A 12,094-nucleotide genomic window follows, 5' to 3' on the forward strand; every position below is an offset into this window, starting at 1 on the left:
ATTCATTTTGGAGCTGTCGTGTGAGTCGGTTGCTAGTTCGCGAGTTGTATGTGCGGTCGAAGTTCTCTTAGCGGTTTTCTTCTTGCTATGTGCGTTACGTAAGCCTACTCTCTCTTTCTGGCGAGTGAGCTTCGGTGCGATTGGGCTGGTATATTGTGTGCGCGAGAACGAGAAGATTGGTGCCGGAAAGTGCGGTGGTGGAGCGCTAGTGTTCTTTTTATATCGCAGACGGAAGAATGCATAAAATCCATTTTTCCCAACGTGAAGAATAAAAATTGTTGCATTTAAATTGAGAAGTGATTGCCCAATCGTGTATCCCAGCGTTTAGATCGTGTAAAAAGTATTCAGCAAAGCGCCGAAACGAACGAGTGGAACAAATCGGATTTCAGATTTCGCTAGCAACGACGATGCTGAAGGTATAACAAAAAAATCAGCGGATTTGGAATGTTGAGCCCTGCATAATAGTAAAACCAGTTGTGAATCCTGCTGAAAGATAGTGTGTGCGAGAATAAATTCGAGCATTTTCTTCCTTGTGATTGCGAGTCCGAGAGTGTGCTTCCTCCATCTTGATTTTCATTGCTGCTCGGTCGAGAGCCGATCCCTTTCCACCTTCCTGCCTAGTCTACGCATTAACTCCGTACACTTTTCTGTGTATTGATCGGCAATATCACACAAACAGACAAATGGCCTAGCGAGTGAATGTGATACTTGAAAAAAGACGAAAATAACAAATTACAAACGTCAGTGGAAGAAGTCAAGGAGAGAAAGAAACCAGATTCGGTGGTAAACAACCATCGATCGATCCTACGCCAAACCTTCAAGTGTTTAACGAGTTTTGCTCCCGTTCGTGGAAAGTACTGGTCGCATCGGGCATAAATAGTGGTGGCATCGTATGCGTGAGTGAAGTTCTTGGCGACTTTTGCAAACTATTGACTGAAGAACCGTGCCGTCGAAGGAGGATCGAGTGAGCGAGAGAGCATTTACAGTTGAAGTGAGTTATTTTTGCTTCGTTTTTGTGTGTTATCAATGGTTTGTTTTTTTCTTTGCTCCGTAGGTATCTGGGGGCAGAAAAAAACCCAAAGTAACTCTGGCGTGATGAAGTAATAACATTGATCTTTCCTAATGCCTTCCACCGTTGCAAAAGTTGAACTTTAAAATGAGTGTGATCACCCTTAGCAGTTTGGTCCGATTGCTAAATATTGTCTGTGTTTATGGTTTCCTATATGCACCCTACGTGTACCATAATTGATAATCAATGTTTCATTCATTTAACTTTATGATCTTGCAAAACAATTTTGTGGATATTTTTATGTTTTCTGTTTTAGTGATTGTTATGTACTCTGGAATTTAAACACTCGTAATTGCTCGGCAGATCTCTCAGTTGGTCTCGAAGTACGATGCTGGTCTAACAAACTAGTCGTCCTATGTCCGAGTCTCGGCTCGGGAGAGACTGTCAGGGTGAGTAGGATCGTAGCGCTAGCCTCGCAAAATTGTTCTGTACACTAAACGGTTGGCTGCGAAGTCTGTGTTTAATAAACAGAAGGTCAAGTTCCGTATCGGAATGTAGCACCAAAGCTTTGCTTACAGACGGCAGTACGAATCGTTAGGTAGAAGTCCTTAAGTTCGTCGTGCAGTATTGTAAACTCGGGTTTTCAACCTGGAATTAGTGATTGGAGGTATTTCAAAATTCTGCAAGCAGTTCGGTTTTTGTCGTTATTATACTGAAATTTGAAAAGCAAAATCAACTTGGGAATTCGATAATATCACCTCTTTACTGCAGTTTCCAACGAAAGCCAACGGGAGGCAAATGGATGTAGGATTTAAAGAGGTTTAAGTTCTCTCCTGAATCATTTCAAATTCGCTTGTCCGTTTTGGATTGTTAGCCATATATATCCCTCAAAAGATGCTCAAGATATTTGCGCGCAACATCGTTCGATTCCGTCACTAGCCACGGCGACGCAACCCTTCCTTTCCGTTGCAGTCGTGGAGATGCAGAAGTAAACTCGGTCTCCGACAACAACGACTGCTACAACTCCTTCCTTAAAATTTCCTTTTTCACTCTAACGATCGTAAGGAAGTGGCCGGTGCCGTTATCGATCTATACAAACGGAAGCTACTGGATTGTTGTATATTGAAAATGGTAATCTAATATCAAATTGCCATGTACGTGGTTCTCTGTGCAACTTCACTAGCTCAGATCGATCACGGAGGAGCAACTACGAAAAGTACCATATCGCCTGCAAAACCCATAATCACCGCTTCTGAAAGAGCTCAAGGTTCAACACACCGTTTTACTTGGTATTCAACAATACCGGACCCAGGATGAAACCATGCGGTGATTGAGACGTATTTCTGGTCCTCATGTATGGTGTAAATCAGCACTCGATTCTGAAAGTAATTTTCTAGAATCTTGTATAGTGGCATCGGAACCCTAAGGCCTTGGCCAGAATGGACACGAGCGAGCGAGTCAATTCGCCCTGCCGTGGTGCTTTAATGTACAGTTAATGTTTCTGTAACAAATGGCGCCACCAAAGAACCTCTCTCTGGTATAAGATTATTGGATCAGAAGATATTTTGAGTTTTTTCAGTTCTGTATGATTAAGAATACCCTTCTAAGCAGCTCAAACCAATCATAAGTTCAGTTCTTGCAGTAAGTTGTAGATTAGTTTCGTAATCAGACAATATTAGCCTGTGGTCAGATGGGGATCTTCATCTGATATATGCCATGTTTTTTTGTTCTCTCGGAGACAGGGAAATTGCGGATTCGAATCCCACCTCGTTGAGGTATATGTATTTCTTTTCAAGTCTGAAATAATAATTTCAGTTCATTTTCTGCACTTCTAACTACATACACTGTCTGCTTTGCAGCACGTAGTTTCAATATTTTTTAGTAAAAAAGTAAAACGTTATGATTTCATGCATTTCAAAAAGCAATTTCACTCTCAAAAGACAAAACACCAGGGGAAAAAGATCGATCAATGTTATTCTTTTAACGCATATTTTCTATCTCTAAATATTAAACAACAACCAATCTAACATATTTTCCGTCCTTCCGTTTGTAACCTTACCGGACACCCAGGAAACGCTACTGACGAAATCCGCCTCTCCCGTGTAATTAGGAACAACGATGGATTCGGACAACGTAGGAGATTCAATGGGCGTTGGAATGGCCGTTCTGGTCGTCGAGGAAGAAGGCGAGGAAGCGGTCGAGCTACCGCTGGAGGACGACGGCACCTTGTCGCTATCGACTTTGCAAGCCCAGTTCTACGGGGCGTGCGGCCTCAAGTACCGTAATCCGGAGAATAAAGCGATCCGTGGTGTGCGACTGAACGATAACAAATTGCATCCCTTTTCGCCGGAACAGGGCTGGGGCAATCACGTTTACATCTGTGTGTTCCCGAAGGAGAACAAACGCAAAAGCGATGATAAGCTGGAAAATTCTACACCAAAGACGAAACGTATTGAAAACAAGTACCGCACGACAACGGATTTAATTGTGCTCGGATTGCCATGGAAGACGACAGAGGAAGCACTGCGTGAATATTTCGATTCTTTTGGGGAGTTGCTTGTGGTTCAAATCAAGAAAGATCCCAAAACCGGTCAGTCCAAAGGTTATGGATTCATTCGTTTTGCTAATTTTGGGTCACAGATGAAGGCCCTGTCCAAGCGACACTTGATTGATGGTCGCTGGTGTGACGTCAAAGTACCCAGTAGCAAGGATCAGATGCAGCATCAGATGCCAAGCAAAATCTTTTTGGGACGTGTTACGGAGGAAATGACCGCTGACGATATTCGCGAGTACTTTAGCAAGTACGGCGAAGTTACGGATGTATTTATTCCGAAACCATTCCGAGCGTTTGCGTTTGTTACGTTCATTGATCCTCACGTCGCTCAAAGTCTGTGTGGGGAAGATCACCTGATTAAGGGCGCGTCGGTATACGTATCGACCGCTTCGCCCAGACCGGAACACAATCGAAACCAGCAGAAGAATCAGATGGGTGGCGGCAACATGTCCAACTACGACGATCGCGGACGTGGGTCTGGTGGATCGGATTACGGAGGTCCACAGTCGCATTCGAATATGAACAGTAATTATCACCACGGAAATGGCGGCGGTGGCGGTGGGTACAACAATCTCCCGAATCAGCCTATCTGGAACTATAACGAATATTCCCAGCAGAACCGCCAGAACAACAGCAACATGGACAATATGCCCAATCTTCAGGCGCTTGGTTTAAACTCGACAGGCCCTGGCCCGAACGGCGGAGGCCAGGGAAACGGAGCTGGGATTCACGGGGGTCACCACGGTTCGAGCGGTGGGATGGGTGGCAACCATCTGAGTGGGGGAGCTGGGACGGGTGGAGCGGCTCCGGGTGGGAATAGTGGCGCTCCCGGAGTCATCGGGAACCACGGTGGCCCAGGCGGGGGTAATATGAATTTGAACCAGATGCCCATTAATCCGGCCATCATTGCTGCGGCCCTCAGCCAGTGGAGTTTGATTGGAAACCAGATGCATAACAATCCGCAGGGATCAGGCGGCCCTGGTGGACCCGGACAACAGAGTGGCAATGCATCCGGTCCGGGTAATCCATCCGGTCCTGGTTCTGGGGCACCTGGAGGACAGGAGTATCTACCGTGGAATGGATCAGGTAATGGAAATGCGGCCGCCGGAGGTCCTTCTGGAAGAGGAGAACAAAATCGACAGTAGAACAGTAGTGACAAGTTTTCCTCTTCAGCTTCTATGCACACTTTCATTGAGATACACATACCATTTACACACACATACACACTTTAAAATTGACACATGCGATAGAAGGTTTAAAACAAATAGACTTCATAGTTTGTTGCAAAGTTTATACATTTTTGAACTAATTTTCGATTCAAAACAAACCGGGACAGATGTTTTAGATACGAAAAACGTTAAAAAATAACGGAAATGAAAATGGACGATGGCATGCGTTTTTTATTCTCTTCCTATTTTAATCTTCTGGTTTAAGTTTTAACCATGCGATTGTATGATTGAGATATAATTAACTGTACATTTGAACAATGTGTGTTTGTTGTAAGTTATCGGGAACTTGTTCACGAAAAAGAAATTGTCTGTGCACATGTATACAAAACGAGTTGCAGTGCTTCAATGCAGGCACTAGCACTCACACTCTATTTGCTTACATTTGCACATTCGGTCTTTTTATAAAGGTATTTAAATATTGTACTATCCCGCTGCAAGCACACATAACAAAATAGTCGTTGTTATCAGTAAAGCAGTTACCAATTGTCCAAAAGAGACACATACACGTAACAGCACCTATGTATCTCGTCACTGCGACTGTAACCGACATGAAACGATACCCTTTGTGCCTCAAGGCAGTGCTCGGCGTAAGGGAAATTTGTGCAGAGAGATAGTTTAAGAACTAAACAAACGGAGCCTCGCTAATGAGAGAAAACGAGAGATGGTAGTGTGGAGTGTACGAGAAGTGGCGACAAGTAACAGCGACCGCGATCGGCAGCGCATCGGAAATCAAAAATGAGTCGATATGAGAGTGTTTCTTTTGTGCGCGCCAAAAGCGAGCGAGTGAGTGAGCCACGCTGCCAAGAGAACGGGAAATCATCGGCTCACATGCCATGAACGCAAGCCGATAAAGCAGTTTAATTTTTATCTTCAATTCATACATAATATTTACACCCATATAATTAAGTAAAACAGAAACAGGAAGTAAACAAACTAGAACGTGGGGAAAACGAAAACATGTACTATGTTAGCATGTTAGAAATTATCAAGCTAGGAAGGCGAGAAAGTCCTACTATACCTGCTGCAAATTAACTTCGGATTGATTGATTGATTGATGTGAGTGTTTATTAAGGTGTTCGTTCTTTTGAAATACTTTCATTGCATTACGATACTTCTTATAGAATATACGAAAACAGAGCATACACATAGCGAGAGAATATGAGCAGTAGCAAAAACAAAATATTCTTTGCAGTAGATGTTAAGAGAAATCGAATTAAATTCATTACAACCTTACTTATTTTCTAATATAATGCTATTGATATATAAAAATGAAACTACAAACTATAATAAATTATTATATGATAAACAGCAGAAAGCAGATTTGGTGCGGTGGAAGAAAGATGAAAATGAGTAGAAAAAAGTAAGAATTATGAATGCGTTGGCTAAAACCTGTAGAGCAGATTTAAAAGTGAAGAAAAAATATTACTGTATTTGTTTGAGTGTGTATCTTCTCCCTAGCGCGTACATCCCCCCAGTAATTAGAGCAAGAGCGATAAAAGCGGTAAACAAAAATGAACAAAATAACACGAAAAAATATGTGTAAAATTGTATGATGGATGTTTTCTTTTTTAGCGTCTCTTAATTTTGATATGTTTTAATCCAGAGCATCTTGCATATTGAGAAAGAAAATCCTTGTTTTAAGTAGTTACAAGTGGTTTACCACATATTGGAACATCACCATCTAGGTAAAACTTGTTTTTTTACTGACGAAATATTTCCGCTAGTTTTCTTCAAAATTTGTCGGTGAAAGGACCTATTAAAAGTTCCACTGTTACCGATCCGTGTGGTGCTTGTGTTGATTTGGGGTATGATTTCTATATCACAAAAGGGTAGCGTGTTAGTGAAAGCGTAAAGCAAATCGATTGATTATGATGGTTGATGTAAGTGATGATGATGATGAACAATAGATGATAAACGTGAGTGATCTTTTATCGTTGTTGACGATGATAATGAGATGCAAGAAGTGACGATATTTTTGCGGGACTGCGCGGGACGAGAGCGAACGATTGCGACATTACCTGAGAAGAATGTGAAATGCGGTTGAGATGGAAGTGCGAGATGTAAGTAACTGATAGCGTTTAAAACACTAAGCAGCAGCAAACTTAATTGCAACCTTCTATGTTTTAACCCTTATGTTCGGATTTACGTTTACATTTTTATTCCTTCTTTCTAGTGTGCCTTCAATCTTTTTTTCTGCTTCCCTGCTATTAGAACATACCAATGGTCGAAACGTTTGAGTTTACTTCATCCTTTTCTCCATATTTCACGAAAAAAATCCATTCTTGGCTGACCGAAATGAATGAAAACCCCCATAAAACTGCGGTATGGAAAGTCAAGATGGAAGCAGACATCTTTTTATTGCGAGTGTGATTCACATTTGTCCGTTGTGTTTGATTGTGTTGTTGCTTGTGAATTCCATTCTCTGCATTCGATACGACTTCACCAATAAACACTAATGAGACCATTCTATTTCAATTTGTTGTCTAATTCGAACAGAACGCGGTAGCTCTGGTGACTGGTGGCGCATCCGGCCTGGGACGTGCAACAGTGGAACGCTTCGCCCGGACTGGAAGTAAAGTGCTGCTCTGTGACTTGCCTACCTCTAAAGGTGACGAAGTTGCCAAAGAACTGGGGAACAATGTCGTCTACGTGCCGGTTGATGTAATGTTTGCTTTGAATTTTGCCAATCGTCTGACCTAATATTTAAACCTACGTTTTCATCTCAACAGGTTCTCTCCGAGCAGGATGTTACCAACGCTGTGGATTTGGCAAAAAGCAAATTCGGTCGGTTGGATGTGGCAGTCAATTGTGCCGGTATAGCCGTTGCCGTCAAGACGTATAACTTCAACAAAAAAGTGCCTCACAAGCTGGAAGACTTTCAAAAAGTGCTGCTGGTTAACACAGCCGGAACGTTCAACGTGATTCGTCTATCAGCCGGTCTAATGGGTGAGAATGAACCCAACAAGGATGGACAACGTGGTGTGATCGTGAATACAGCCTCAGTGGCAGCATTCGATGGTCAAATTGGCCAGGCGGCGTATGCTGCTTCGAAAGCCGCAGTCGTCGGAATGACCCTTCCAATTGCTCGAGACTTAAGCACGCAGGGAATTCGCATCTGCACAATCGCGCCAGGGTTGTTCAAAACACCCATGCTGCAGGCTCTGCCGGAAAAGGTGCGCGCATTCCTGGCGAAAACCATTCCATTTCCTCAGCGTCTCGGGGAACCCTCGGAGTACGCTCAGTTGGTGGAATCAATTGTCGAAAATCCGCTACTCAACGGTGAGGTCATTCGTTTGGATGGCGCTCTGCGTATGATGCCTTAGGAAGTTTGTGGCATAAGAGGTATTTTTGACCAGTGTTACGCAATTAGACCGAAAACAGATGCATTTACTAGTAGTTAGTTACCGAGAGACCGGTCGTATAACGATCATAGCCTGTTGTAATGCCACGCAGTGCATTGTTATTAGCTTTTTTTTAAACATCTAGGAGCATGTATCATTGCCTGGTTTGGAATAAAGTTACATTTGTGAGGTGTGAGGTTTTATTAAAAGTACCGGAAGTTTTGCTTGATGTGTCAAAGGTGAACAATATTATTCGATCGTTAGCCAAAATGAAACAAGTTACAACTAAGGAAAGCGTTTTTTAAAATTGATGAGGAAGGTGAAATCTTCCCCCTGAAAAGCTACGTGCTCATTTCAGTTTTCGCATAATGTAGGTACCCCACTAAGGTCTTCGAAGCAAACGAGGTTTTGTTAGTAGCATTTCTGCGAATTTCTGGTAAGTGTCGGAATTAAACATTTCAAGCGGTTATTACTGTATAACCACACGATGGATTACAATAATTGATATGTCGTTCTACTCATCAGTTACTCAAAGTCACTAATATGATTTGTACTAATAAATCTGAAGGTTATTCCACTGGAACGGCTCAGCAGGCATTGGACAGTGTTTGGCATAAGAGTTTGATAGCCTAAATGTCCAATTTCATTTGACATCACAAAAATGATACAAAGTTACTTGACTGACCGCACTCTTCAGGTTAACTATTTCAATGGTAAATCTGATAGATTACCTGTTAGAGCTGGTGTACTTCAAGGAAGTATCTTGGGCCCAGTCTTATATAATATTTTTATTTCTGATTTTTCTAATTTACCACCAGGATGTGAGAAATCTCTGCTTTGTGACGATACATGGATTTCCGTAAAAGGAAAAAGCCTTCGTGTCATATGCAGTCAACTGCAAAAAAGTCTAGATATATTTTCTTCATTCTTGCAGAAATGGAAGATTTCTCCTAATGGCAATAATCACGTTGTTAATCCTGTAGTGTCCAAGTTAATTTTCAGAGGGACTTCGAAAAACTTAATATGAATCTTTATAAATCACCAACGAAAATAGGCGCTTTTTGGATCTCTGTTTCGCTACTGTGCGCTGCCAAGCCCCTGAAGTGACATTGGCTCCTTCTCCGCTCGTTAAACACGTCCTGGATCACCCGACCCCGCTGGTGTCGGTCCATCAGAAAATCTCCTGTGCCGAGTCCACAGCACCGACATCCGTTTACTACGATTTCGCCCGTGCCGATTTCGATAATATCAACGTATTGTTGTCTGATATCGACTGGAATACGGTTCTGGACACAGACGACGTCAATGCCACCGTCATTGATCGACATGTGCCGAAAACAACTAACTCCGATCAACAGCGATTGCCCTGGCTGAACACTACGCTACGACGTCTAAAATCAGAGAGGAAACCGGCCTTGAGGAGGTTTTCAAAATACAGAACTCTACCTCTACGGAACCACTACCTATCGATCAACACTCCCTATAAAAAGCTAAGTCGTTCCTGTTTTCGAGGCTCCCTTCGGAATGTCGAGCGCAAGCTCAAACGTAACCCCAAATCATTTTGGAAATATGAGCAATTCTCGCTGAAACCAGGCCACTAGGTGCACAAGGTCCTTCAAACTTGATATATATGCACATAGTTGTTAGAAATAGAGAAAAAATGATAATGCCATTTCTGTTTGATCCAATTTGTTGACAACTTGGTCACCAAGGGGCGAAACAGTTTTCAGAAAAGCTGAAATTTTAGCAATTCTTGTTGTATTATTTGAGCTATATCTCTAAAATTCGTTATGTAAAGTACTACAAGTAGCACTTTTCTATAATGATAGGGCTTTCATTTGTAGTGATCAGAATTTAGACCGCCATCTTGAATTTGGCCGCCATCTTGGATTATATCAGAAAAATGCAATTTTGACCGTGTTCGCAACTACCGATTTTCGATCTGAGACCAGCATTGGAAAGCTGAAAAAAAAAATGCTATAAGATGCAAGAAAAAAAAAATAGGTGAGCATCAGTGTTAACCCATCAATTGAACCTATTTTCCTAGCTGAGTTTCAAAATATTCAACGTACTTCGCGCGATCAACGTAGTAACCTGTCTACTGAGACCAAGTGGATGCACATGTTATAACCCTACTAGCTCCATATATCATAATCGATTGATGCTACAACTAGTACTCCACTACTGTTTTTTTTTTAGTTTAGTGGGAATAATGAACACAACACTAGCATGTTTGATACTAACAAAGTGATGGGTTTTTCATTACTAAGCAATTCCACAAATAATGTCCCAGTTTTAATCTTTTATTTATATTGTCAGTTTTGATTTGGTTGAAACTTTGCATAGACGTTTCTATAGGCAAAAGATACCAATTTGTGCTACTGGTTTAATTGTTTGGAGCACGACTCATTTTTGAGAAGCTATTGAAAATGCTATTTCGGGAAGGTATTGATGATTACAAATATTTTTAGGGCCAGAACGGTTTGTTTGATCGGTATGACGTCTTCGATAAAGTTGTAGATAGTAGATAGTAGTGCTGAAATTTCAGCTTTTCTGAAAACTGTTTTGCCCCTTGGTGACTGTAGCGTTCAGCAGACTTTATGTTAATAAAATAAATGAAATGATAATAATAAATATATCAATACCTACTTGAAATCACCTTGTCCCGTATTTCATGCGTTCCGAACATTCAGCCTACTGTGTGAACTTATTTCCGAAAGGGAAATTACCAATTGACTGAAGGTGGGGAAGTTGATTTCGCTGGGTATAAATAGAAGCTCTCTTCACTCACGCTGGCATTCTTGTGACACACTTCAATGGAGACACATCATCAGGCAGCAGCAGAAGAAGGACAAAGCGGAAAACAGGACAGCAGTATGGACTGTGAGCAGCAAAAGCGGGATTCCATTGCGATGGCAATTGACCGCCTGAAGCGGCGAGGACCAAGGGTAATCGCGCAGCCGAAAGAGAGCTCGGAACAGCAGGAAACTGGACAATTTGTGAGGCCCTTGCCTCCGGTTCACGACAGTGACCAAGGGGTCAACAAATTCAAACAAACAAAAATGGCATTATCATTTTTTCTCTACTTTTAACAACTATGTGCATTTATATCAAATTTGAAGGACCTTGTGCACCTAGTGGCCTAGTTTCAGCGAGAATTGCTCATATGTAAACGAACAGCGAAAAGACGGCGGCCTACCATCAAGCATGTTCTTAGACGGTGATACAGCGAATAGTGTCGAACAGATCTGCCAACTATTTTCGCAGAAATTCTCTAGCGTGTTTGTAGACGAAAGGTTAACGACGGACGAAATTACTTCTGCGACGGCACGTGTTCCTTTTCTCGGTCGTGCATTGACTAACATTTCCACGGACGTTAGCATGGTTACATTAGCCGCCTCGAAGCTTTCATATCCGTTGGGCCAGATGGCATACCGTCCTTTTTCCTGAAAAACTATCAGTAGTCTGGCTGCTCCAATGAGTAATCTCTTCACTAAATCCATCATTTCGGGTGTTTTCCCCTCGATCTGGAAATCGGCATACATGTTTCCAGTACATAAGAAAGGAAACAGAAGGAACGTTGATAACTATAGAGGAATTTCAGCGCTTTGCTCTATCCTGAAGCTTTTTGAGCTCAGCGTGTTCGAACCCACTTTCTCGTTCTTCAAGCAGTACATCGCAGACGAACAACACGGTTTCATGCCTAAGCGATCCACGGCCACGAATATCTTGACGCTTACATCTTACGTAATGAACAGCTTTGACGACCAGTCTCAGACGGACGTTATCTACACTGACCTTTCCTCCGCCTTTGACAAACTGAATCACGAGATCGCCGTTGCGAAGCTTGAAAAGCTCGGCATTGGAGGCCCCCTACTACTATGGTTTAAATCCTACTTGACTGATCGGCGTTTAGCACAGAGGCGACGCGTGACTAAGTGGGCTACCTGTTCAATCAACA

The 12,094-nt window shown here is 42.3% G+C and overlaps 1 protein-coding gene across 3 annotated transcripts; it reads left to right on the forward strand.

Moving 5' to 3' along the window:
• LOC129727895 (3-hydroxyacyl-CoA dehydrogenase type-2) lies at positions 1-8,342 on the forward strand. Of its 3 annotated transcripts, none has more exons than XM_055686179.1 (3): positions 1-416; positions 7,289-7,453; positions 7,522-8,342. In XM_055686179.1, the coding sequence occupies exons 1-3, from the start codon at positions 408-410 to the stop codon at positions 8,113-8,115; spliced, it is 768 nt and encodes a 255-aa protein (XP_055542154.1). In that variant the 5' UTR covers positions 1-407; the 3' UTR covers positions 8,116-8,342. The 3 variants fall into 3 exon arrangements, with proteins under 3 accessions (XP_055542154.1, XP_055542137.1, XP_055542146.1); XM_055686162.1 differs by lacking the exon at positions 1-416 and adding an exon at positions 4,089-4,649; XM_055686171.1 differs by lacking the exon at positions 1-416 and adding an exon at positions 4,706-6,852.
• Positions 8,343-12,094: the final 3,752 nt, after the last annotated feature.

This window comes from Wyeomyia smithii, chromosome 1 (genome assembly GCF_029784165.1).
Source record: "Wyeomyia smithii strain HCP4-BCI-WySm-NY-G18 chromosome 1, ASM2978416v1, whole genome shotgun sequence".
Taxonomy (NCBI): Eukaryota; Metazoa; Arthropoda; class Insecta; order Diptera; family Culicidae; genus Wyeomyia; species Wyeomyia smithii.